This window comes from Carassius gibelio, chromosome A5 (assembly GCF_023724105.1).
Source record: "Carassius gibelio isolate Cgi1373 ecotype wild population from Czech Republic chromosome A5, carGib1.2-hapl.c, whole genome shotgun sequence".
Classification (NCBI taxonomy): Eukaryota; Metazoa; Chordata; class Actinopteri; order Cypriniformes; family Cyprinidae; genus Carassius; species Carassius gibelio.
Window position 1 is genome coordinate 33,142,463 of NC_068375.1, and position 27,844 is coordinate 33,170,306.

The following is a 27,844-nucleotide window of genomic DNA, read 5'->3' on the forward strand; positions in this document are numbered from 1 at the left end:
ACAATGCAAAATGGTTAAAATCTCTTAAAAATCTATGCTGAATGATAAAGACCCTTTATTAATAATTTCCTTGGGGGAAAAATGGAAAAAACTAAAATATAAGTACATAAACCGATTAATCGATTAATCGTAAAAATAATAGACAGATTAATCGATTATCAAAATAATCGTTAGTTGCAGCCCTACTATAAATCCACATGATTTATAGAGTTCCCTTTCCTGTGTAATCACACCGCGGTGCAGGGGAGCTCCGCAGAGGGACTGCACAAGAGGGGGATGGGGAGGGAGAGGAGGAGAGAGCGAGGGGGAAAGAGAGAAAAGGAGGATGGGTGTTGAGAAAGGTGTGAAAATGAAAAGGACTGCTGAGAGGCCGTTCTACTTCTCTTCCAATTCAACTCTCCACCCAATTTCATATCAAGAGAGCAGTCTGAAGCTGTACAGCTACGTGCTTTAACAAAGAAGCAACACAAACTCTAGAGGAGAGCAGGGTAAGCTGGGCCACACCCGTTTTCCTCTAGGAAAAAGTCAAAATTATACAACTAAACCAAATTCCAGGACATCTGCAATCAACTGGACTAAGAAATTGTCAATAACAGAGTGTCACAGAGGTACTATTTCTCAAAAGTAGACCAGCCTCACAATAAATGCAAACCGTGTTTTGTCACAGTTGAATCATTAAAGAAAATATGAATTAATTACTTTTCAAATAAAATAAGAATAATAATTTTAATAATAATAAAGATCATAAAATAGAGATCATAAAAATTATATAATACTAATGATGAAAATAAACAATTATTTATTAAAAAAACATTATGAATACTACTACTACAAATAAATAAATATTGTTATTGAACATTTTTTAAGAAATAACAAACTGAACCATTAGCTAGATTAAAGAACATATGATCCTCCACTTAATAAATGAATGAATGAATAAACTAAACAAACAAACAAACAGAACCATTAGATCAATTGCAGGACATATAATACCCCCACTAAAATGTATACATACATAAAAATATATTGTTATTATGGAATGAATGAATGAATGAACACACTGTATCCTATCCTTCACTATACAAGAGAACACTATCTAGATGGGACTTTCCGTTATCTACCCAAACCATCTCTGGGAATCTGAAAAAAAAGGAAGTCCGTCACTGGAGCAGAGTGGACAAGTGGAGAATCCCTCGGTCTCACTGCACTGCACAGACCTTAATGAGCTTTTAATGTAGCTTCCCATTTCCGTCAGGAGACCGAGCTAGCAGCCAAACAATAAAGTGAATAAATGCCTCCACCGAGAATAATCTACTAAGGTGCTTGGCATCCCTCATCTCGCTCTCAGAATGAATAAAAACCACACCGCTCATTTTCTCTCCCAACAGATAGATGTTTGTAATTGGAGGTTTAATTTATGATCGGGTCGTCTTTGGATAATGATATCGAGCCATTGTAATTTGCTGATGCAAATGGTATTTTATAACAGTCTATAAAAATACCGGTGCTATGCAGGCGAACAACCAAACATCATGAGTGTTCATTACGCTCCTCATTAAGGCATTCAAGTCTCTGTTAAATGCTTTTTGAGGCAGAGGCAACATGTAATTAAAGCCTGATTGAGCAATAGCACATATAACATAGCACAGGAATTTGCATTCGTCACTATGTGCGCAGAGCTACAACGGCACGAGCCGTCGCTATTGCTGGAATGTGAGAAGGCTGCGCGTACTGGTGAACAATTTGCAGGCAATAAAAAAACAGTACATTGCTTTGGTTTAATGAATATTGTGAAAGTGGCCAATTAGAAGGAGGAGTTAAGAAAAGATAACTGAAAACATAAATGACAGGCCATTTTAAAGACATACAGTATGAACACTACGAAACAGAGAAAGATTGTAATGTCTTTAAATGTCTTACCAACCCCAAACTTTTGAGTGGGAGTGTATACAGGAAAAAGTATTAAAAAAACAATTTTAAGACATTTTTAACCACCAATATACCTCATGATCTGTAATTAAGTATTAGAGATAACTCTAGCTCTTTTAATATGAGGGTCCCTGGGTTGGAGTGACTGGGCCAGGAGAGGGTTGAAAACACATTTTGACCTTTATATGGTTCAGACTCCTCCTCTAATGTAAGAATAATAGGCTTGTTCACCAGTTTTATCATTTGCCAGAAAATCTGAACTGGTAGAGCATTGTGCAAGCAACACCAAGTTCATAGGTTCGATTCCCCAAGGAAAATACAGACAGATAAATGTAAACCTTGAAAGAAAATCAGCTGCCAAAATATACTGTAAATGTAGGAGTTTGATAAAATCACTTTCATAAACGCTATGATAATAATACTCATGCTTGCCTTGAAAAAAAAAAACAGATTTGAAACACAACAGACAATATGTATACTATAAAAGAAAGGTGAAAAGGGTCATATTTCTTATGAAGTCTGCCGAGGCTTGAACACAGAGTGGGTTTTAATTAAAAATAAAACAACTAAAAAGACATTTTCAAACATTCCTCCACATAATAGCTGAATTCATAATGTCATAATGGAAAGTCTAAGTTGTTTTGAAACGGGCTGAAGAAACAAGCTTTTGAATATGTATTAACTTACATCTGCGAGCTGCATAATAATTCAGGCCTTGGGACAATCATTTCAGGCATATTTTCATTTTTATAACTTAATTCACAAAGCGTGCCGGACCACACAGCCATGAATAATTAAAGACTAAACAGCATTAAGAGCAAAAAGCTTAAACAGGAAAAGCAATTAGCAGTTAATTCCCAACATCTGAACTACTCTCACATTTCCTTTCCATTCCCTCACTTCAAGCCGACCGCAGTGTGTGCGAGAAAGAAAAGAGGGTCCATCTCCAGTGGAAAACAAAAGCAGTTCAAGGTGAAAATGAAGCTACCATTCATCACTATTCAAAGAGAAAAGCTTTACAGCTGCTTTAACACTATGTTGTGCGGTCTGTGAAAAATATTTTTTCCATTGAGTCGCTACGTCTCAGAACCACCTTTATGTTTAGCTACTGTACTATGTAAGTGTGTGTTTCATCTCGGCTCCATTGTGTGTGAGGCCTCGAAGCTTCCACCTTTATCTCCCTGTGTGACTGATGTGTTGGGACCCTGCTGAGGTTAACAGCACTTTTTATCTGTTGCCAGCAGCAACATCCAGGTTTCCCCGGTGAGAGGGGAGAAACAGGCCCGGGCTGTTCAGCGGGTCGCACACAGCGATAAACAAATATGGTTTTTACCCAGAAACAAACCCCTCAGACAGACAAACACACACACACACAAATAGGATATTGTCAGAGCATCAAACTATAACCCCAGCACTTCTTGTTAAAATGCACCAGAGGGCTGACATTGAGAAAATATCTTTAAAGCAGTTGCTCACAACCCAAAAAACCTTTAAACCTTTAAATAACACTTTAAATGCCAGATGCAAATATAAACTTTTGTTGTTTTATTTTTTTTTACTGTAAGAAAATGTAGCAAAACAACAAAGAAAAGCACACACACACACACACACACACACACTATTACACACATATACATATATATATATATATATATACATACATAGTATACTAAACATTATTGTTGTTGTTATTATTATTATTATTATTATTATTATTATTATTATTATTGTAGTAGTAGTAATAATAGTATAAGTTTTTGTGTTTAGCTACCGTAACTTCATAGGGGAAAAAAATGCTAAATAATAATAAAAAAAATAAATAAATACAAAATAACAATTATAACATAGTTATGGTAGCAAAAAAATACAATAAAATTTTATATAATATACTATTATGAAAAATATATATTAGTATTATAATACAATATTTTATTGTATAATATAGATTTAATATATATAGAACATGTAACCCGTTTTTGACAAAAAATCGTCATTCATCTATCCCACATCAGAAACCACTTTCTCACCAATAAATGGCACGTAACAGAGGTTAGTTTGCCCGAGGTTACCACTGCTCCCCATGTTCTCCATGTAGGTGGTGTTATAGCCGCAGGTGCTGTGATCTGAACACCAGTGGGTGTATGTTGCAGAACGGAGGCGTTTGATCCATGACAAGAAGATAGAGACCATCTTTATTTGTCATTTTGGTTCATATCTGTGTCAGGAGTTCTTTGAAAGCATCCTTGATGAACAAAAATCATGTATTTTTTTAGGGCTGTCAAATGATTAAAATTAATCAGAATTTTCAGTGGATTAATCAGGATTAATCACTATTTACAATTACACCTGAATCCTAACCATTTTTTTTTTTCTGAAATGCATATCAAAAGATAAATAACAGGACACAGATACATAATTTTCATGTATTGATTCATCTTTTTTTCTGAATTTCAAAAGTTTAACATTTACTTAGATCAAATTTACCTGAGCACTATATCAAACCATGCCATTTAACTACAGATAGTGTAAGAGTTTTAGGTGAACCAGTGGTTAAATATAGCCACATATCTATGAAATTATGCATAGAGAAACTCAAAAGAATGAACTCAGAAACACAAACATGCGCCACCATCACATAAGCAGCACTCTGGGCACTCTTGTTTTTGGGAGGTGTTCATTTGCTCTGCCACAATACTTTAGGATCGATATTTTCACGTTCTGAAGGCTTCAAGTGCCAGTAAAACCAAGTAAAAATGCATATGCATTTCCAAACAGCTGTAATATTCGCTGCATTGCATGTAGGTGTTCTGCGCATACGCAGTGTGAAACACAGGACGCTATAACAGGAAGAAGCTCCAGCGTATCAACTACCAAAGTCGTCTCTGTTTATCGAGCTTGGCATGAATGTATTTGAGAGTAACTGGGGTAAAACCTTAAGCTTCTTCGTTCTCTTCGCCGCTGTTTGTTACTATCTTGAGAATTCAGAGATTGACGAGACTTTCCTGACCTGAATAATTTGTCACACTGCGCATGTGTGAAATGCGTTAAAAAAATTGACGTAATTAACAACAAACAACTAATTAACGTCGTTATTGCGCTATTTTTGACAGCCCTAATTTTTTTGTGTCATGGTTAAGTACCGACAACATTTGCAGTTGTTTCCTGCAAGACACAAGACACTGGCTCTAATTTTGTTTGAACAGCGGCGCACATCAATTTTCAGATGGAATGAAGGGTCAGATTGTCAAAAGAGCACCTGTTCAAAACAAGCTTACCCTGCTAGAGATGCAGCAAATTAAAGAAATGCATTAGTGTTTTTACCAAAGGTAAGAGATGTTCTCAGGCCCATTTGGTAGCGTGATCAAATAAAATCAATGTTCAATAAATTATTATTTAATAATAGTATTTCACAATACACATCGTTCATTAAAGTTTTAAAGAAAATCATGATTTTAATTCAACTTAATATCTTTATGCTGCATTTAATTGATCATAGCTTGAATATAATATATAGTTAACATCTGGCAACAATGAATGCAATCTATATACACTATATAGTAAATACTGTACATCACCATATGTGGATATACTATTTATGTGGATAAAGTTAGACATACTTAAATATCAATACTAGGCAACACTAGTTACATTTTGCAACACATAAAAAAAAACAGAACAAGCAGCTGAGATTTGCTATATAGTTTATATTGCTTTACATGAGTATAAAATATGTATAGTATGCAGATGACTTTTTATATATCTATATTAATAATTATTATTACAGAAAATAATAAATTGAATATTGTTGTCACATCATTTTTTTGTTAAAATATATATAAATACATGTTTGTTTGTTTTTTGGGTGGGGGGGGTTAATAAATTGATATTTATTTACACTGTGTTTTAGCCTTAAAGCAACTTAATGAAGAGCAAAACATACAAGTTAGGTATCTAAATACTGCTTTATGTATTTTATATTTTTTATTTTGCTACAGAGAAGTAGTTTGGTTGCACACAACTATCAGCTCGCAAATCTTTTTAAATGGGAAGAATATTAACTTAATTCTTTATCAGCTGTCCACAAAATGCATGCAAACTACATGCTACAGTCAATGTTCAGAAAAAGTCTGTGACTGAATTTAAGCCCGGCATAATGAAAATCAGAAGTTTTGTGAAGATATGTGCATTCAACTCATAAATACATCATTCTGACAAATGATTTGAAAGCAGCAATTTAAATTAATTCCGCTCTAAATGTTCATTTTTCAGTATCCCCAAGAAAAAAAAAAAACCTAAACAAAACTTTGTATAATGAGCTAAGCAATAATATGATCACATTTTGCGATGACTTCTTTACAACAAAGACCCTTGGAACATGTGGTCACATGTATTCATTATCAATAGATCCAGTGTGGAACTCACAAGTCTCTTGACTTATCTTTCTCTCTCTGTGAGTTAGCCTTTAGCACTTTCACTCCTAGCAGATGACTACAAACATAACGTGAAGTGTCGGAGTGGCCCCAGGGGCCCCTGACTGTAACATTGTGCCTTGAATTCTGAAAGATAACAGACTCATGCACATAAACAAGAACTCTCTCACACACACACACACACACACACATATACTTGTGCCTGGAGCTCTTGGTGCTTTGTTAATCTCATGAGTACACAGACTCAGTGTGAAGGGCCAAAGGGCCTGACTACACATAACCAGATTTGATGGAACTTGTGTCAAAGTGAAACACCCTGATATATGTTGCCTTTTTCTTTCCTTTCTGCACTTCCCTATGTTTGTTTTTTTCTCTCTCTTTTTTATCTCACTCACAACATCGTGTAAAGAGGAGGACAAGGTTCATGGCTCTTTGGTCATGTTTTCTCAGCCTAAACTGATATGACAGTCAAGGCTTACGGCCGCTACAGGCCTTTTACAGAGAGGCTTTCTTTTCATTGCCTTGTCGGAATGTCGCCATAAGGAAACATGTTCTACTTTTCACTGAGGAAAAAAACTAAACAAAGATGACAAGACTAAGATTGAGTCTCTTGCTGTCTAGAGGAGATATATCATGTCAAAAATAACTAAACTATCATAGGTTTACTCTGGGAAAGGTCTTCATGAACATACCGTCATGCTAAATGAAAAAAATGCAGATTTTGTTGTAGTTGATATTGTGCAAGGAAGTGGTTTTTAAATGTTTGTGCTGTTGAGAAATGGGAAAATATATTAGTTTCATCTTTGAAACCAAATTTACAATAGTAGATAAAAAATTATTAAACTAATATAAATACATGTAAGTTGGTCAGCCTCAAAATGTTAGTACTGACTGCATGACAGAATAAGTCCTGAAACCTTTAAACTCATTTCTTCATACTGACAAACATATTAAATAAATAACCTAGCAGATCATAGTGGCAGCCATTACCTCACATTCTTAGGTGACAGGTAATGTCAGTGTGCATGTGTCAATATGTGTGTGTGTGTGTGTGTGTGCGCGCATGCAAACAAACATTTGAGCATCTGATAAAAAGTTAGCTTTCTGTCATGCATAAACCGCAATCCTGTGACATGTTGCTTGACATGCCTGAGGAAATTTAGCATATAAAATGCATTGCTGCTTTTGAATATTTCACAAGGGTAAACAACACATCAGCGTCAAGAGTATACTCCACTCTCAAATAAAGTAGTACAGGGAATATATTTATAGAGTATATGATTATATTTTGAATGAGAACAGTAAATCAATAAAACAATGAATCCCTGCCATTTCCAAAGCTTATTTTCATCCATTAGAAGAGCATATACAGAGTATTGAACATGGGATGAAAACTAGTTCATTTCAAGGAAGTGTTATTTATCTGTGTAATGTATTAATCTGTGAATAAATGGTGGGAAAGCATGTTTTCATCCTATGTTTGTAAAAATGCGATTCACATAGTTGTGTGATAAAACGTGTGTGTGTGTGTGTGTGTGTGCACATAACATAATATAACATAAGCATAATAAAAAAACTTAAAGAAATCATTAATGTACTCAAATCGAATTTTATTCAAAAGAAATATAATATATTTCTAATACACTCTAAAAGTACTCCGTTACTAACCTGGAACGAGTACTGTGTCTTGTTAAAGACACTATAAAAAATCATTTTTCTCCGATGACTGAAGCCTTTTTAAAAATGCAGTGTAACTGTATGGCCATTGGTTCGTGCAGTGAATATAAAATTAACCAATGGCCCGTCAGAATGTGCAGGGGCATCTGGCTATATAAGCGGCACATCGCCATAGGATCATCAGGTTACTTCGACTGAAGCGACGACTGAGTTATGCAGCTACATAGCATGGCAAAGTACACCGTACTCGCTCCGTATCTCAGGGAATCGAGGTTTTGTTCCCTGTTGATAATTTATTCATACTGAGTCTTGTAAAAAGCCCTGGGGAACCAGTTCAATCCCGCCATGCTATGCTAGAGGAACAACTTATACTTGAACTTGCCGTAAACAACCAACGGGGCCCACTAGGGGAAGCCAGGGAGTAGAGTAAGGGGGCCTTATTCGCATCCTTGATCTCCATGAGGTTTAGCCATAAGTAGCACTCCAGCACCACTAGGCTGGCTGTGCCGATGGGTCTGGGCCGGAGTCATCCATACAACGGAGAAGTTTGGCCTGGAAGACCTAGAAGACCGCCATGGAATGGAGTGCTGAAGCCACCTGTCCAACTGATGAGTAGGCTCATCCAGGCTTGGACAGGTGGGAAGCCTTTGCCTTCCAACCAATGGCCAAGGGCGGACAGAGATGTGCAGCCACAGAATCATCCAGGGGAGGCAGCTTGTTGCAGCTTTTTTCTGTTTCTGTTGACAGTCATGAGGGCGGACGAAGAAGAGGGACAGAGGCGATCCGAACAGAGGACACATCAAGACTTGGTGACCTCGTTGTGGATCTCCAGGAAAAATGGTGAAGCTCATTGAAGGGGGGGTCTTGGCTGCACCCAAGGCACAGACCCATCTCCTCTACAGCCTTTGACAGGACGTGGAATAGTTTGGCGTACATGCCCGAGCTGGATGTGCTGGGCTGTGCAGAACCAATGGCCGTGCAGTTACACTGCGTTACTAAAAAGGCTTCAGTCATCGGAGAAAAAGGAGTTTTCCCACAGCATTTTTAACAAGATGCAGTACGAGTGAAGTATCGACAGGGAACCAGGAGTTTTCAAATATTTTGATGCCAAGGACCCCATATTGTGATCCCACTGCAAAGGACATTCTTATATAAAATTTATATAAAATATAAAAGTACCTCTACATTTTTGAGTATAAAACACATTTATGAAATTATTAAGGGTGAATATATGCAGCGGCTCACTTTATAACAAACAGGGTCACTTTATAAACATTTACTTTAGTACGATGACAATAAAAAGACCAAATATTTAATTTTGACCAGAAGTATTAAATATTACCATTAACAAATGTGAATTGAAAAACATTAAATGGGAATTAAATGGGGGGAGGGGTGAACAATTAGCACCAATTTGCATCCTTGAGTTCGAAAACCTCAAAGAATAAGCAGTAGCAAACTTTAGTCCTCACGGGAAAAAAATTATCTGCAAATGCCATGAAGCTAGGTGTAAACAGTTGACAGTTTAACCTATACAGTTTCTTATCATACTGTTGCTCTGTCTTAAAATGAGTTCATATGAATGAAAACCAACTATACAGGACAACATATTAAAGCTAATGCCCGCTATGGTGCCCCTTGCGGCAACAATATGAAACAAAAACTAAGCTTGCGTAACCAGAAGCATATTATTTGTTTCAAGTCTCAACCAAAGAAAAGCAAATCAAAATCTATCAGTGACTTTCAAACAAGCTCTAGCCAATAACCACAGCAGACTGCAGAAGAAGACATCATCACTGACATTTTAAATGACCAGAAGACTGAAAATATAATGGTCGTACATATAAAAAAAGGCTAATTTACCCAAGATGCAATGGGACACCTTTCACCATTTAATCAGTCATTCACCCAAGAGTGATGTCCCTAATGTCATGATTCCATCATTTCTCTGTTTAACATAATTAAAATGTCCGCTGCTGGGGCCATAAATGGGAGGAGAGGATACTGTAATTCGGCCGTAAAGCCGCAGAGCGTGAAAATGTCACTTACCGAGTACCCTCGTCCTGACAGAGAGTGAGTGGAGCTCTGGGGGAGAGAAAGAGAGAGAGAGACAAAGAGAGAGAGAACAACGTTGACCTTTGAGGGACACTATATGACAGAGACATGATGAAGTTCTAGAACTTTAATATCAATATTCACATTAACATTTTCCCACCCTTCGTTCCTATCGTACGCCTAATGACATTCCTTATTCCTTTCTCTCTCTCTCTCTCACTCTCTCTCTCTCCCTCTTTCTCTCTTCAGGATCTGCTAGAACACATGACTCACATGGTCTCGATCACAATAAAGCCCTGGACAAATATGCAGTTACTAAGGTCTTCTGAGTGGTTACTAGGGCATTGCTATTTGGATTCTAAGGTGTTGCTATGGTGTTGTCGGTATCTGGTTTATAGATTGCTTGGAACTCACTTCTTTCAACTAGTAATGGCACATTTTTCTTTAAAAAGCCAAATGATTTCATCGCCACAGACCTTTTATATAGTACAAATGGTTTAATATGAAGCTTAATACTTGAACAAACCATTTAACCCCTTGAACAATAATAGCCGTAGTCATTAATACAATTTTATGCTAACAAGTTTTGAAATTTGAAGTCGTTCAGTTGTGTACTTCGCATTCAACTAAACATTCTGGTTTAAACAGCAATACAGAGTAGTCAAGATGCTTCTTAAATAGCAGGTTACATCATATTTGAATACTGTTTCATAGATTGTCATCATAAAGGAAATGCCAGTTCAGATCAGAACCAAGACACCCAGCATATGCATCCATTTTCCATGCTGTTGCATCAGCCTTTGTCACTTTATGGTAAATGAGGGGGAACGGAAGCATTTTATTTTGCTGTGACAGATTCCTTGTCACATACAGATTCATATAGGGGCCTTTAAAACAGTTCAGGGCTGCCTGAGCGAGTCATCATCAACTAGAAATAGGTAGTTTAAGACACCAGCATGTCAAACAAGGAAACGATTCAACTATCTAAACAAATCAGAATTGTCTACAGCATTAATGTCCCTAAAAATACAGATAGTTTACATTTGTAAGTAAAGAGTTCATAATCTGTGCCGCTAACACAAAATTTACAGATTACACTGCGAAGAACTTTATGACAGTTACTGACTTTCTAATGCTGCTCTACCACCATTATGCATTCATGCAAGAATGCTAGGCTAACCGCAGGCTAATGCCTTACTTTAGCTTGGAAAGAAAAATATTTTTGCCTTACAAATAAACCAGTCACTGAGTCTGAGCTCTGTATATCTTTGGTTTGTCCATCAATTCTCTGAATGACATTCAAGTTTTTCTTTTTTATTTAACAAGACGTTCGCAAGCACAAAGTTTTAAATTGTGTTCAGTAAATCCTGTGGAAATTCCGACAGCATACATTTATTTCATGTTTTTGGAATCTTTCTTTGAGACTGGTGCACCATAATTTGAATGAGTTACCACTTTTTTTACACACTGGGCTGGCCTACTATTGTGGTATCATTGACTTCAGATTTGCCTGCCCGATAGTTTGCATGCGTGAAATATATATATATATTTGGTCACTTTACATGTTGGTCAAGTAGCCTTCCTTTCAAAACGGGCAGTTCATCATGGCCAGAATAAAGCTCAAAACATACAGATAAAATGTTCTGCTTCAACCAGGTGACTAAATGGCATCATAAAGAGAATAGTAAGGTTCTAATCATTAAAAACTATAGTATTCAGATAAAGTTTTTGGATATAAATTTTAAATTCAACATGATATAAAAAAAAAAAAAAATCACAATCTATTTTCTAAATGCATATTATTGATGTTATATCTTATCTCACACAGATTGCAACACACTTAACTTAAAGGATCCCATTATCACCACAATGAAGGTCACTGATACATTATTGTATTTCCAGGTCACACCTGATTATCAACCTTAGCTGAAATATCACAAACAAAACAAATATCCACTCCACAACTGCAGCAATACATTCCATAGACAACTAAAACCTTATGAAACAAGTAAACCCATAATCCACATAACCCACACTAGCTCCAATGAGAGAACCGAAGCCTGTTACAGACATCTCCAGTAAGACTAGATGGCAACTTCCACATCCCAGCACCACAAAGCCTGAATACCAATCTCCAAATCTTTTCTGCTTTCCACCTATCATTTCCCCCCACTTTTTGCCTCTTTCCTCTGTGTGATTGGCAATTTCTGCCTCTGTCTCAGGGGGTGACTTTTCCGCAAGACCAATTTTGTCCTTGCGCAGAATTCAGTCACACACACACACCTGCTAGGGGTTTAACCCTCATCATGTTCTCTCTCACACTCAGTAGAAACTCCCACTGTGACAATTAGAGAAGTGTTCCTGAGAAAACCCCAAAAGGCGGCACTGCAGGATCCAACTACTTCTCCAGAACCTCTCTCTCTCACACACACAGAAAAGTGAGGAGGCATAATGTATGGAGAAGAGCGAGTGGGCGCAAGGCTCTCTGGGAGGCCCAAAAATTTGTAGAGTTAGCCTTACAATGCCCCGGTTCATTCACACTGCCACATTCAGAGTTAAAAGGGAGACTTATTTAAATGATAATGAGGAACAATGCTTTGGATTTAGTGCTGCAGTGAGAGGAGAAAAAATCCATTACACCATCCGCGGTTCATAAGCCACGGGGCTGGGCCACATCTAAACACGCTCCCTTAAAAACCATTATAAGCAGCACTCAATGGATTTGCCTAGCACTTAGGACTTCTAAAAAGGATTAAGATGCAGGCCGAGAGAGAATGAGAGAAAAGCGGGAGAAATGGGGCGGTAGGGTGAGCGGGACAGCAGCTGTTTTGGGGTTAACCAAACAACCTCTTTAAAGAGAAATGGGGGTGAACCCGCTTCTTAATCCAAGCCTATTTTCACACTAACTCAACCCCCCCTACACCCTCCCTCTTGCGTCACTCTACATTTCCTGGGCCCTGACAGATTTGGTGACAAGTGGGAGGGGGCAGATTGTTTAGCTACTGACCAGACTATTGGTTAAGATAGGGCAGCGGATGAAAAGAAGCCAATTGGGATGAAACGGAGCATGAAGTCAGCAAGCGAACAGATGGCTGAGATGCAGTAGGTGTTGCCGGCTCTCTGTGGGCAGCTTCTGTGACATGGTGGGTGGGTTCGAAACAATCAGTGTCATTACTTTCATGCCAGATCCATGCCAAACTCCAAAACATCCTCAATGTTCGGAAACACAAAAGCTTCTATAGTCAGATTAGACAGAGTATTTATTTTGATGCAAATGACAATTAAATTATAAGGGGCAAATATAATTCTACGAACAATGATTCCTGAAAAAATATATATATATTTTTTGTTGTTGTTTTTTTAACCTGTCAAATAATAAAATTGGCTAAAAAAAAATGTGCTAACTTCCAAAACATAGGGTAAGATTTTATTCATTTTTTTTTTTTTAAGTTTCTTATGTTGACCAAAAAAAAAAAAAAAACTGTAAAACTGTAAAATATTATTTCAATTTAAAATAACTGTTTTCTATTTTAATATGTTTTAAAATGTAATTTATTCCTTTGATGGCAAAGCTGAATTTTCAGCAGTCTTCAGAAATCATTCTAATATGCTAGTTGGTGCTTAAGAAACATTAATTATTATCAATTTTGAAAACAGTTGTCCTGCTTAAGGGGACGTTCACATATCATGCCTAAAAAAACGTGTGGAAAGCACTAGGCGCGCTGCTTTCTCCTTTTCCAAAGCGCTCGGGCAGAAGCGCTCCTGAGGCGTCTGCCGTTTCTAAGCAACAATGACGCGCTCTCTCCATGAAGACGCGTAAATTTCAGCAAAGGATAAATGGATTGCAGCACTAAAAATCGCTCTCAGTAGCTCTGCTACTAAATTTATTTCAAAATGGCAATCCAGATACAGCTATGATCAGCTGTTCCTTCATCTTGGCTGAGCTTTCAACGTTGTTACGGGAAAGGATGAAGCTGATTGGTTAGTTCTTGTCACATGACCCGCAGTGCGCTTGCGGTTCTCTGAAAAGTTCAGATGTTTTTAACTCAATGCGGTGCAGACGTGCATAAAAAAAAAACGGGGGCGTCGCACCGCATGCGCATCGCAACCGCGTTGTTTCCTTTATGAGCATGCATACCGCGCCTACATTGGAAATAACGAACCTGAGTGCGCAAAAGACGCGATATGTGAAAGGCCACTAATATTTTGAAAGAAACCATGATTTTTAAGGACTTCAAGTTTACAAGAGCAATTATTTAAAATAACTGTACTACAAATGTCTTTAGTGTCATTTCTGATCAACTGAATTCACCCTTGCAAGTAATCAATTCTTAAAAAGCTTTTGTTGTGTATACTGAAAGTGGGAATCAAGCCACAAGGGACCAGAACACACCTTAGCAACAACTTAGAAATTTCCCTAGCAATCATCCAGAACACCAGTAACATGACTAAGAACATGTTAGCAACCTCATAGAAGCCCACAATACCCTGTGTCTATGAGATTTCAAGCAGTCAAGAACCACTTACATTTTAATCAGAAAATTTAAACTTTATTAAAAGAAAACTTTATTCGGAAAAATGCATCTGTTGTATATTGTTGCGTAACTTCACATCAATCATTCAGGTGACGGAATGTTAAATATGTGTCTTTACACATATGGGCAAAAGTGAGCAAAAAAGTTTAAATCATTTGTAATGTCATTATGCAATTCCCTTGTGAACACGTTAACATTATGCAGTGCAAATCAAGCATGCAATTCATGAATGTTGAGTTTGATTAGTGTTAAAGTCAGGAATGTTTGCATCAAGGTCATACTGCACAAACATCATGCACATACAAATCTGATTTATTTCCACATTTGAAAGTGGTCCAGATCAGAATTGAGAATGTCAGATGAAATGTCAAAAATGCTGTACAGACTGTCATCCAAAAACCAGATCTGTGACACATTTGAAGAGGGGGTGGTGGGGGAATCAGATTTGAGCCATATTCAGCTCTGATGCAAATGTAAGATAGTATGACAAATTGAACAGACTCTACTCCTGTCTCTTTTTCATTCATGTCCAATTAAAGAAATCTTGTCTGACTATATTCATTAATTAGTTAAGACACCGTTTCTGTAATATCTTTACAAGAGCCAAAGACATGCTAAACAAGTGGACGTGTTACATTAAAATAAGAAGATCTTAGCAAACGCAGGCACCGCTCAAATGGCAAGCCCCCACATTGGCTGTTTTTTAAATCACTGCGCTCCTGCCCCCAGTTCTTTGAGACCCTGCCATCCCCCTCGTTTGTTTCCATTTCCTTCTGACACTCCAGCGACAAAAAAGAAATCCAGTTCTATCCGCCTCTGAAGCGCATAGATCGTTAGCTAGTGACGCACACACCTAAGCGTCTTTGAAGTGGGTATGAAAAGCGTATTTGGTATGCAAAGAAAATTAGCATGTATGGCGAATCGCAAGGAAAGATTTTTTTTTACACCATTTAACGATGTGACAGTGATGAAAGATTATCCTGTTTACAAAGCTAGCATTAGCGCAGCGTCCAGGCCTCGTGCGATGGGACGGGAACGAACGGGTTTCGCAGATCTCTCTCTGTCTGTGTCTTTCGCTCCGAGATGGACAGATAGGCCTACAGATGACATGGATATGGCGCTCTGCATTTTAGCACCATTTCTTTGGCAGGAGATTAGAGGGAAATGTCATATCTGGCACTGTCAGCCATTACAGCCTGCAATTTTCTGCAGTTTTTCAGCCCTCCCTCCCTCTCTCTGTCTGCCCGTTGTTCTGTCGCTTTTTGCTGTCAAAACTGTCAGGCTGGATCACGCTTTTATCTGCCTCAAGCTCGTATCTCTCTCTTCCTCGCTCTCCCTCTCTGACTTTTTCATGAAAAACAGCCTTTTGCACAAATTCATAAATGATGGCGGTGAAGGGTGGGAGGGGGAAAGCGAAGACTGAAATTTCCCTCCGAATCCTTAACAGCCTAAGCATCACATTTAATCTCTTCATTAAAAACATTTCATTCTTCTCCTCCCTTCATCCTCAGCTCGCTGAGGCATGCAGCCTCTCCGTCTCTGTATTACGAATCCATCCGAATAAATTTGCTGGGGATTTCGGACCCGCATTTGACAGGCGTTAGTTAGGGATGCGTATTCAGCCAGTTCTCGGAAGAATTAGACACAAATTTTCATTATCCCTCTCTCAATCACATTATTTCAACATTCAAGCCCTAACAACACCCAACCAGTATTTCTTTCTCTTTAATTTCAGCTCCATTACTGAGAAACGGCACCAGCAAGATGCAGGGAATCTTTTCTATAAAGAAACTGGTGAGAAAAAAAATCTAGATGACCATGAGTTAACACAAACTAACTGCTTATGAAAACTATTAGATCAGTGGTTCATAAACTTTTTGACTCCAAGGACCTCGACCGTCCACACCATTATTCGAAGGCCCTACGACTTTTCCAGTTGTTTTTTTGGGTACAAAAAAAAAAAACAAACAAAAAAAAAAAACACACAAACACACACACATACATATATATATACATATATATATATATATATATATATATATATATATATATATATATATATATATATATATATATATATATATATATATATATATATATATATATATATATAAATTACAATTACTACCTGATAATTTCATTTCTTTCTCTTTTTTTTGGCATTACTAGAAAAATGTAAATTACATTTAAATAAATATTTTTATTTTAGATATTTATATATATTTTTTATTTTAAAAGGTGCCATGGAATGCATTGATACAATATTTTACATTGTTCCCTGATGTCCCCAGAGTGTGTGTCAAGTTTTATCTCAAACTACCCCACAGATAATTTTTTATAGCTTGTTGAAATTGCCACTTTTAGGGTATGAGCCAAAACGCACAGTTTTTTTGTCTTTGTCCCTTTAAATAGGGACAAATAGGGTGGTGTTGGTGCAGTGGATAAGACACATGCCTTTGGTGTGAGATACCCAGGTTCGAATCCACTGTGAGACACCAATGTGTCCCTGAGCAAGACACTTAACCCCTAGTTGCTCCAGAGGCATGCGACCTCTGACATATATATCAATTGTAAGTCGCTTTGGATAAAAGCATCAGTTAAATGAATAAATGTAGATGTAATGTAAATACAAATAAGCTGGTGCTCCAATCACCATTTTCAGATGAGTGCGGTGCTTCAAGAACTCACGGTTTAACTGGTGTTGACCGTTTTACTGACCTCACATTGCTTACAAACGCAATTTTTAACTACCACATTCTTCATTCTGGTAGCACATGAAGGCAGCATTAGTGAAAACTGTATTAGACAATTGTGAAGACAATGGTAACTTTAGCAACATTAGCCTTACAGAGAGCCAAGAAGCTCTTCTGGAAAACAAAATATAATGCGTGATGCTTACTTTGTCTGGAGTCTGGATGTTTGTGCAAGAAGCGTTGGTATCGATCCCTCTTTCAGAAGCAATCTTTGCACAACTTCAGTGCTGAACTGACCCTTTGTTTGTAAGGCAGTTCGACGTAAAATGTTAGCACAAACGTACAGGACTTTTCCGGGGGTTTTTTCAAGACATTTTCGCTGTTTCTCATTTAGGGCTGTGTATATGCTAATGGGCAGAGAGCAACACAAATGGGTGGGACTTTCCCCCGACTATGACGTCATAGTAGTGAGAAATCTGGAAATGCTAGAGAGACTGATTATGATTTATTAGGATTATAAAACAATGAGTGAGTGGATTTTTACCATTATAGGCTGGATGTTTGCACACACTGTGGCTACACAACTGTGTTTAAACACCTTATAAAAGTGATTTTTGTATTCTATGGCACCTTTAAGCATTTTTATAAACATTACATATTTTGATTTATGTTGGTCAGTGATCCCGTTTTATACTGCTGTATAAAATAATTTAAAAAGTAATTAAAATGAAATTCCAAATAAGTGTCTAAGCCTATATGTTTGCTGTCTGTGAAATATAGCAGTAAGCGAAAGCATAATATTATGCTTTAGAACAAATGTAATGTACACAAATGTGCATTTTGCCTGAAAATCTTTTGTTTAGACATGTAAGAACAGTTTAATGCTTTGATAACTGAATGAGACTTCTGCCTGTCTTTTAACAAATTTGGCTATTAAAGGCCTCTCCTGTGGACCTCTCCTACTACTGGCTGTCATGAATACTGGCGTCATAATGACACACTTCATTGTGCTTACCTCACTGAGCCGATCTTTAGAGCTGCTCCTGGGTGCCTTGTTCACCTCGGTCTCCTCCATTTTCCTCCCAACCTGGCTCAGAAGACTCAAGGACTAGACAGAGCAAAGAAAAATAAGACTTTAGAAGCAGAACAAGAGCTTTATATGGCTGTTTTACAGCTTATTTCGAAAACCTGGCTCTTCACACGTTTGCAGCACCACTGTGCAATGATGCACTCTTGCATCTTCAAGCAAAGCCATATCTCATTGAAACAATGTTGGGATGGACACTTTGAGACTTCAAAGAGACTCAGTTTTGTAATCAACAGACAATTAAGCAACTCTGAAAGGTGATTCTTTCATTTGTTTGCTCTGGAAACTTCCCAAGAGGTGCCTAGCTGTGTCTGGGACCAGAGCACTATTGTCTTACTGCTTTTATCTGGTGCACACAGAGCATAAGTCCATGAAAACCAGAAGGGAAACCCTAAGTGTGTGTGTAGGGTAGGTGAAGGAGGTGTTTTTTTGTTGTTGTTGTTGTTGCTAAAAGGTAGTGACGAAGGCAGCTTATGAACTTCTGTGATCTGATTGGTGGAATAGCTTAGGGCTGCTCTAAAATCTACCTTTTACACTTATTGAAGAGTTGGTTTCCAAAAATTAATAAACGGCATTGTAAAAAAAAAAACTTTCCACTGAATGCGAATGCCCCCATTTGGTGCTGTTGCATGATTTAAAAGTAATAGATAAAAAAAAAAAACACCCCCAAAAATTTCAAATAAAATTAACATTTTCCCATAGCAATATGCGGTCGTAATTTTTTAGGAAACAACAAAGTTAGCATATTTTCATTTTATTTCAAATATTTTTTCTTTTATGCCATTTATAGTATCACCTACTGATGCCTCTGTTAAATAATTTTTTTACATATAATTTTGAGAATATTTACATATAATTCTGAGAATAAGATTAGTAATTATAGCCATTTGTTTACCAGATTTTTTTTTTTTTTTTTAAATGTATTTATAAATATTAATAATTTGTCGAAATATTTTTTGAAGCACAGCTGGAACACCGTGTTGGTCAATCAGAACTGTATGAACAGTCAGTTTTTAAAAATGCAAGCGTGGGTGTGATCTAGGACTATAGTGCGTGCATAAGTATGAGCGTATATGTGTATTACTCAAGCAACTCGCATGCGTGTCTCCAGTGGCTTGCAGGTCTTGGCCCTGGTCTCCAGATCTCTACTCTAATTTAAACAGATCACTGCTACAATTAACCTTTCTGCTAAATATCAATTATAGCCCCAGGCAGAGCAGAATTAAAACGGCCATCAGCTAGCCTGACAGGTCCTGCATTCTGCCACAACCTGGTCACCGTATCCCCGTCCCTTCGTCCCAGAGGACGCACGCAAGCCCAATTTAATTACCAGAGCCAATACTGAGCCAGCGCTGGAACAACACTGTGCCAGCACTGGATGATTGGTGCAATGAATTACCATTCATTTGAGGTCAGAAGCGAAAACTGGTGTAGTTATGTTGAGAATATGTTGAGGATTCCAAAAAAAAAAAGAGCTGCAGGTGGGCCTAATCAAGTCAGGGTAATTTGCCGTAGTCAAGACAGGGGCTCGATTCTGTCAGAAAAGCTGACAGGCTAATCAATCCTGCTATCTCAATCGGCAGGGCTGCTTAGAGAATCGTGGAATTGCTGGTGTGTATACTTGTAAAAGCAGTCAGAAGAGCGGGGGTCTCTGTGTGTGGTGTGCCAAAACATGGTTTTGATTTGTTTACAGAACACAGAATGAAAATTTATGTTTTCAAAAACAGCATTGACGATGTCTGATTTTGAAATTGCAGCATCTGGATTTCGTCACATGTTTTTGGATATACCATGTGTGTTTTTTTGAGACACTACTTCAGATAAAGATGGATTTTATTTGCTTAGTGTTCTGAAGGTCTCAACCGAGGCTTCATGCACGCAGCTCGCCGAAGTTTCTGCAGGTCTGCCCCTGAGAGACAAATCATGAAAGGTGTTTGAAATGCACCTCCGTACTTCTCCGTCTGTGCCTTTTCTAGTTACGGATTCATGTCTTGTTTAGTCGTAGTGCAAGGTCAAACATGTTGGCTTTAAGAATCTGTAAAAGACACAATTTCTCTCTCATGTTTCTCTCGAGAATATGTAGGGAATTCAAAACCAACATGAGGTTAAATGACCATATATACTTAATAAATAACCTTAGGATTATATGACACAATTTATCACAGCAAATTATTCTATTCTTAAAAAAAAAAATAACAATAATAAAAAAAAAAAAAAACAGATTCTTCCCTAACAAAACCTTTGACCGCGACAGTCTGTGCAATGCAATTTTTTTTCAGAGATGTCTGCGGGCATCCACGCAAAATTAGTGCAGCCCAATTTTACTGCTTGCATAGATAGTCTTTGTACAACAGTGAGTGTTTGAAGCTGCAGATGAGACTTTGAATATACATAAAGTCATAATCTGCTGGTGTGAATGCTAATATAGTTTTCGTTATACTCACAGTCAAAGAAGATGAAAGAGATGAAACCAGACAGAAAAAGACATTAACAAGAACATAAAAAGGGGAGTAGAGCCTGTGAACGTATTTGTTGGCCAGGCTCTGAAGGTAAAACCCGTTTCCGACATACTGCCGGTTCCCTGTCCTGAAGGGAGGAGTGGCGGGCAGGCGTCCTGAGAGCCGTGCTAGGGTGAAGTCTCTCTGTTTTGTTATTCTGCTCTTTTGATCCTGTCTAACCTCAAAGGGTCTTCCGTCTCCAGCCAAGAGCCCCTGAGCCGCCACAAGTCCCACCTCCATTAGCGTGAGAATTTCACCTCCGCCTCGCCCTTGTTCTCTCCCTCCTTCCACTCCATCTCTTCTCACTTCATCTCAGCCGCACCGGTCACTCTCTCTCTCGCTCTTGTCTTCACCTGTCAGCTGTTTTCTGTTAATCCCTGCTCGGGAATCAAGCCCTGTCAGTCCTCATTAGACCCACCCAAGTCTAAAACCCACCACCATCCCCGTTAAGATGAAAGCTCTCCATTGCCAGCGGTGAGGGGCAGACTGGGAGAGCATAACAGAGGGCAGACTCTGGGGACACAGATCCTTCCCCTAATTTGCTGGAAAAAGTGTCCCGCACTAGAGGAGCCTCACCTCTATTAACCCAAAGCGAGAGTGAAAGAGAGACAAAGACAGAGCGAGACAAGAAGCACACAGAAAAAGAAAAAGAGAGAGGGCGGGCGGGCGACAGTGGCGCCTCTACAGTGGCTCAATCTCCAGGCTCATTATCCCCGAGCTGCCCCAGAGCAGAGCAGAGTGATCGGAGCATGGCAGGGCCACAACAGGGCCAGGGGCCAAATGGATTCATCTGCTCTCATTTGCTCCTGTCTCAGCAGAGGCAGCTGCTTGGAGAGAGGCGGATTGAGGGAGGGAGGAAAGGGAGGGAGCAAGAGAGATTTAAGGCTTTGTATTCTGCCGCAGAATAGCGCCACCTGTTTCTGACATTATATACAGTAACAGACCCAAAGAACATTTTCATTATTTTAAGAGGTAAAATAAGTCAGATCTGTTACATAGCAATTTCTGTGGTGGTTATACACTAGGGTTGAAAAGTTTTTGAAATAAGTTTATTATGGTAACCTGGTCTGCATTTATTTGACCAAAAAAAATAATTTTGTGAGTATGTAAATGAACTCTTTCAATAAATGTAGTTTATTCCAAAGCTGAATTTTCAAAAGTGCCACATCCTTTTTGGTGCTTATGAAACGTTTCAAATCATTCTAATGTCAATTTTTTTTTGCTGCTTAATATTTTTGTGGAAACCTTAAAACTCTCTTTCACTACAGAATTCTTTGATTAAGAACAGCATTTATTTACGGAAGTTCTAAGCGGCCATGCATTATAATATATTTTTTTTTTCTTGTTTTCTCGTTATAACGACTTAATTTTCTTGTTTTCTCGACATAACGAAGTTCGTTTTCTCGTTATAACGAATTATTTTTCTCTAAGAAGTTACAAAACTGCGCCAGCAGGTGGCACTTCTTTTCCTTATTACTAATCTTTATTGTTAACCATATTGATGAGAAATGTGATGTATATGTAAAATCCATAGGCTAATTTAATTCAGTTTTGTTCTATAATGTTGTAGCTAATCGTTTTTTTCTACACACACACACACACACACACACACACACTACACGTAGTCCTACATATGGACGCTCTTTTCAAACAGAAGCTTGTAACACACATGATATCTGCCACATCATATGATGACTACTACAAATTACAAATTATATATAATTTTTTTTTTCAAATAAAGGGAAAATGAAAAGTGAGTTTAACCCAACAGCTCTAATTTCGCGGTGTTGCCATTTAAAAATGTTAATTACAAAAACAAAACGTTCGTTGTACTGTCTCTGGAAAAATCAACAGTGATTGATCAGCCTTTATTTATATACAGTATTGTAGACCTTATTACCTAGGCGAAGCTAAATTTGCTGAAATATAGGCTACAGTAAGAGCGCCTGCATGGTTGTCCATCAGATGCCTGTCAAAGTTGAGTTCGTTACTATAGCAACAGTAAAACTGTCATGTCGTTATAACGAGAAAACAAACTTTCGTTATGTCGAGATAACAAGAAAATTAAGTCGTTATAACGAGAAAACGAACTTCGTTATGTCGAGATAACGAGAAAAATAAGTTGTTATAACGAGAAAACGACTTTCGTTATGTCGAGATAACGAGAAAATTAAGTCGTTATAACGAGAAAACAAAAATTATAATGCATGGCCGCTTAGAACTTCCGTATTTATTTGATTTTTGCCACATAACAGGTTCCTACAAATTCCAACAACACTGCCAGATGTCAATCCACATTTTCTGTATATTTTGTGGGTGAATTTTGCATAAACTGAAATTCAAAAAGCACAAAACTAGCATAACTATGTGTTATTTATAACTAAAACAATGAAGCTGAAATAAATTATTAATATGAGATAAAATAAATAAATAAAACGGTTTTCTTTGCTTCTAATAAAATAACATTACGTACTAAATTCATTTTAAAAATCTCAAATAAAAATAAATGTAATAAAACATATTTATTGAAAAAAAGCAAACATAATAAAATAAATATAAGAATATATATAATATAAAAAAATAATGAAATAAAAGCTAATTCAAAATACTCAATGTGATTATAATCAGGGGTGCACATAAGTGGTCCCCAGGTCTGCATAAATGACCAAATAAAAAATAAAAAAAGCTATAGAAATAAGTTCTGACAGTGCATTTGCATACCGACATGTTTGACCGCTGTTAATGCTCAATTACCATTTTAGATCATCAAACTGCAAATGTATAAGATTTCTATTCAAATTGAAAGCACAAATCTAGGCAACCCATTGCCATTTTCAAAGCACAATGCAAAACTGTGACATTTCATTCACTGGCGCTCTTATCGGTAGAGCGGTAGAGCGGTAGAGCTAAACCCAGAAACACATATACTGTACTTACTTGCCTGCAACCCAGCAAAATAAAAGCCTGCAAATTTTAAGGTTGAAAGGGAAGAAAATTTTTCATAAAAAAGTATGTATTAGTATTTTATTTTTGTTAACTTTTTTTTTTAATAGTTATATTAAATCGGTCATCCTATGTGAAGTGTTAGGATCAAACCATATATCCAAGTTCTCTTATGAGAACCAGGCTGAAAAACTTGTGCACCCCTTATTATAATATATATATATATATATATATATATATATATATATATATATATATATATATATATATATATATATATATCCCTAGTAGAAAATTATATGCCTGTGACAGTTTAATGCACATTATACAAAATATCTGATCACAGATTGGCTGTGACAGACCAGAATAAACTATTCCAGAGAGTTTTATGTTTTTGTTTTTTGTTTTGTGATGACATCATCAACCTTCCCAATAATCTCATCACCATGTGACCTCTTTCCCGGTCACACTAACCTAAACAGCTCTTCTGGGCTGGGCTGTATTCCAAGGACACAGCGCTTTATACACTAAATGGATTCCTGCTTTTATTACATTGAGTCCCAGAGTATCCATGAAACGTCTATCATCAGTGTGCATTGTTCATAGCTCAGCGTGACTGATACCCACATTATGTGGCCAAACATATAACACATGGCTCAAAACCCCAACATGCATCCCTTGCTTTCCAGTAAGACGGGGGTTGCACAGAGGCAAATATACACAAATGTGGTTCTACTGTGAGCTATTTGCATACTCGATCACCCTAGAGGGCAGGAGAAAAAACTTTGCATTATGCTGTGAGTGGAAATTTCAAAAACAAACAAAAGCAGAAGTTCATTAAAGTCAGAAAATAAGGTAACACATTACAATAAGGTTCAATTGGGTAATATTACTTTATTTATAGCATTTGTTAATCTAAAGGCTGAGTTAAGGCTGCTCTGTGCCTGCTTAAAATTCAATGTAAAGACACAGCGCCAAATTAAAAAAAGATCTAATAACAGCTCTTCATACCTTTAGTATCTATCAAAGTATAGTTGTATGCCACCTCAGAGCAGCATTAAAAAAAGTGTTAATGTGTAAAGAAATCTAAATGCCTCTTCAGAAACGCTTCTGTGTCTAATTTTGGTATAAGGTGTCTTTACACAGCTCAGTTAAGGCTGCTCTGTGCCTGCTCAAAATTCAGTTTAAAGATGTAATGCTGCATAAAAGCCAATAAAGCTGCATAATATATACATATATATATAAAACAGTGTGTGTGTGTGTGTGTGTGTGTGTGTGTGTGTATATATGTTCGTGTATGCACATACACACACACACACACACACACACAAAAATACAATATAAAAATATATGTAATCTCTGACCAGCATTAAAGCTGCAATAGGTAACTTTTGTAAAAATATATTTTTTACATATTTGTTAAACCTGTCATTATGTCCTGACAGTAGAATATGAGACAGATAATCTGTGAAAAAAATCAAGCACCTCTGGCTCCTCCCAGTGGTCCTATTGCCATTTGCAGAAAGTCATCCGCTCCCGGTAAGAAACAACCAATCAGAGGTCTGGTCCGTAACTTTGTTTGTGTTCAAAATGTAGAAAAATTTATATAATAAGCGAGTACACCATGAATCCATTTTCCAAACCGTGTTTTTAGCTTGTCCTGAATCACTAGGGTGCACCTATAATAAGTGTTTATATTCGGACTATTTTAGATTGCTTCGGGGGTACCGTAGCGGAGTAACCCAGTACCTTTGTGATTCTTCATAGACATAAACAGAGAGACGTAGTTCCGGCTACGATGTTCTTCCGCAAGACGCAAGCAGTTCTGTTTATTAACCGCTAGAGCGTCAAAAGTTCCCTAACGCAGCTTTAAACAGTCTAAAGACACCTAAATTCCACTTCAGAAGAACTTCCGTGCCACCTTAGCTGTGTAAATTTGGCACAGGTTAAAGGGATGGTCACCACGGACTTCTTTAATGCTTGAAGTAATCAAGTTAATTTAATAGTCATTTATAACAGTTAAAATGTTAAAAATGTAGTATTGTATGTCTAAATTAATGTAAAACCACACAATATCCAAACCAAGCAAATGCTATAAAAGTTTTTATTTAATGTTAGCTATTGAATCAACTAATATTAGTATATGGAACTTTATAGTGTCTAATATTGTCCAAAACAATCAAGTATGATGTATGCCATGGAACTTTACAACTGCCACTGACCAATCAGAGCAGCTCTTATTTCTTTGACAAAACAGATTTGCACATACTAAGTGCTTTTTAAAGGCAGGGCCCCATATGGCCTTATATCATGTTTGGTGGTGTCTTTACCCACTGACCCCCAGGTCCCTCAGGGCCCATGGGTTAATGATAGGGGTAGATCAATGGTCCCTGCGGGCCTGTCTGTCTGTCAGTCTGTCTGTCTGTATGCCCCAGTCCTATTTTCCATTCCCCAGCCATATGCCTTAGAGACCGAGGCACAAAGATGACACATGGGCTTAAACATGAGCTCTCGTCATCTCTGCCACCAACTGTCTCGGGGGGCACCGCGGGCCTAACCAATATACCGAAATACATACACAACACCAAGACACAGAGAGACACATGTGACACCTGGAGGCCAATTAGACCACGTCGCCCCAAGTGTTTACCTAAAATACACCTCTGCCCTGCTGCTTCCCACAATGCAACTTTCCCTGCAATTACGAAAGGAAGTAAAACAAAAGAGAGTCACTTTTGAAAAAATAAAATAAAATACTGTATGTTTGTTTGTCCCCATTCCTAATGTGGCAGCAGACGCTGTTTTTCCACCTTCACTTATAACAAAATTTTCAACTTGAAACTTGAAAGAAGAAACGTGTTTTGCAAGATGCTATAAAAACTAATGGTGCAAATTCAAATAAGGTGTCTTTGTGATGCAGCCCACTTGGTTTGCTCATTTGCAAGGCAAAATCCCAGCTTTAAATTCTTTACAAAGACAAAAAGGCCCCCAGGCTAGCGCAGAAACATCTGGTTCATTTGTAATGTGCACGGCTTGCTACAAGAGTGAGCTGTTAAAATGGCTGCAGTGTAAATTGTCTCCATCAAGACAATAATACTATACCTGCTGAGACCACTGGCTGTTAGAACCTGTGAGACTGAAACATTAATCCAACTGTGACAGGTAAATCCATTCAAAATACACTTGACACTGAAAACATACACAAACTAGCAGACGGCAAAAGGCTGTTAATTTGTCAAAGACACTCCTATTAACACTAAGAAAATAGTGGTACAGAGGTGTTCTTTAAGGTGCCTTATAAATACCTTAAAAATTCATAAAACATTTGGTGGCAGCACCATATTACATTGAAGATGACTTACATTAACATATATTACATGTTAATACTATGGTCCTGAAATTGTTGTATGGTTTTACATAGCTAGTTACTTCCAAAAATACTATAATACTGATTTACTGTGGTACATGACCAAGAATACTGTGGTACTATGGTTCTTGGGAATGTACCATGGTAGTAACCTGTTATTATGTTATATACCTTATTACATTTGTGTGATTGATAGATTTTTTTTCTTTTAATTAATACTCTCAGCAAGGGTGCATTAAATTGATTTCTAATGCTAAGAAAATTATACATTTAAACTAATCAAATGATTTTTTTTGGGGGGGGGGGGGGGGGGGGTCTTCAAAGTGTTTTCAACAATGAAAATGGAAATTCAATGCTAAAATTCTACTTTGCTACAAGAAAAATAAATTACATTTTAAAATATTTTCAAATAGAAAAATTTGAATATTTAGCAATACTGTTTTACTCTATTATTGATTAAATAAATGTAGACTTGGTGAGCATATGAACCTTTTTTGAAAAACATACGAAAACTAAAACAAGTATATAAATAAATAATCAACCTAAAACTTCTAAACAGAAGTGTATATATTCTGAAATGCATATTAATTGTAATCTAAGCAAGTGCTATGCAAATATTTTTGATCAACA

The 27,844-nt window shown here is 37.3% G+C and overlaps 1 protein-coding gene across 11 annotated transcripts in view; it reads right to left on the reverse strand.

Annotated features, from left to right (window-relative positions):
* fbrsl1 (fibrosin-like 1) overlaps window positions 1–27,844 on the reverse strand; it is a 268,766-nt gene that overhangs the window by 158,406 nt on the left and 82,516 nt on the right. For 10 of the 11 annotated variants that reach the window (XM_052596390.1, XM_052596416.1, XM_052596398.1 and 7 more), the window contains exons 3-4: window positions 18,335–18,427; window positions 10,086–10,121 (exon numbers count right to left, since the gene is read on the reverse strand). In XM_052596390.1, the coding sequence (XP_052452350.1) occupies window positions 10,086–10,121; window positions 18,335–18,427 (129 nt within the window). The remainder of the gene's footprint in view (window positions 1–10,085; window positions 10,122–18,334; window positions 18,428–27,844) is intronic. The other variant, XM_052596424.1, reaches the window with a different exon arrangement.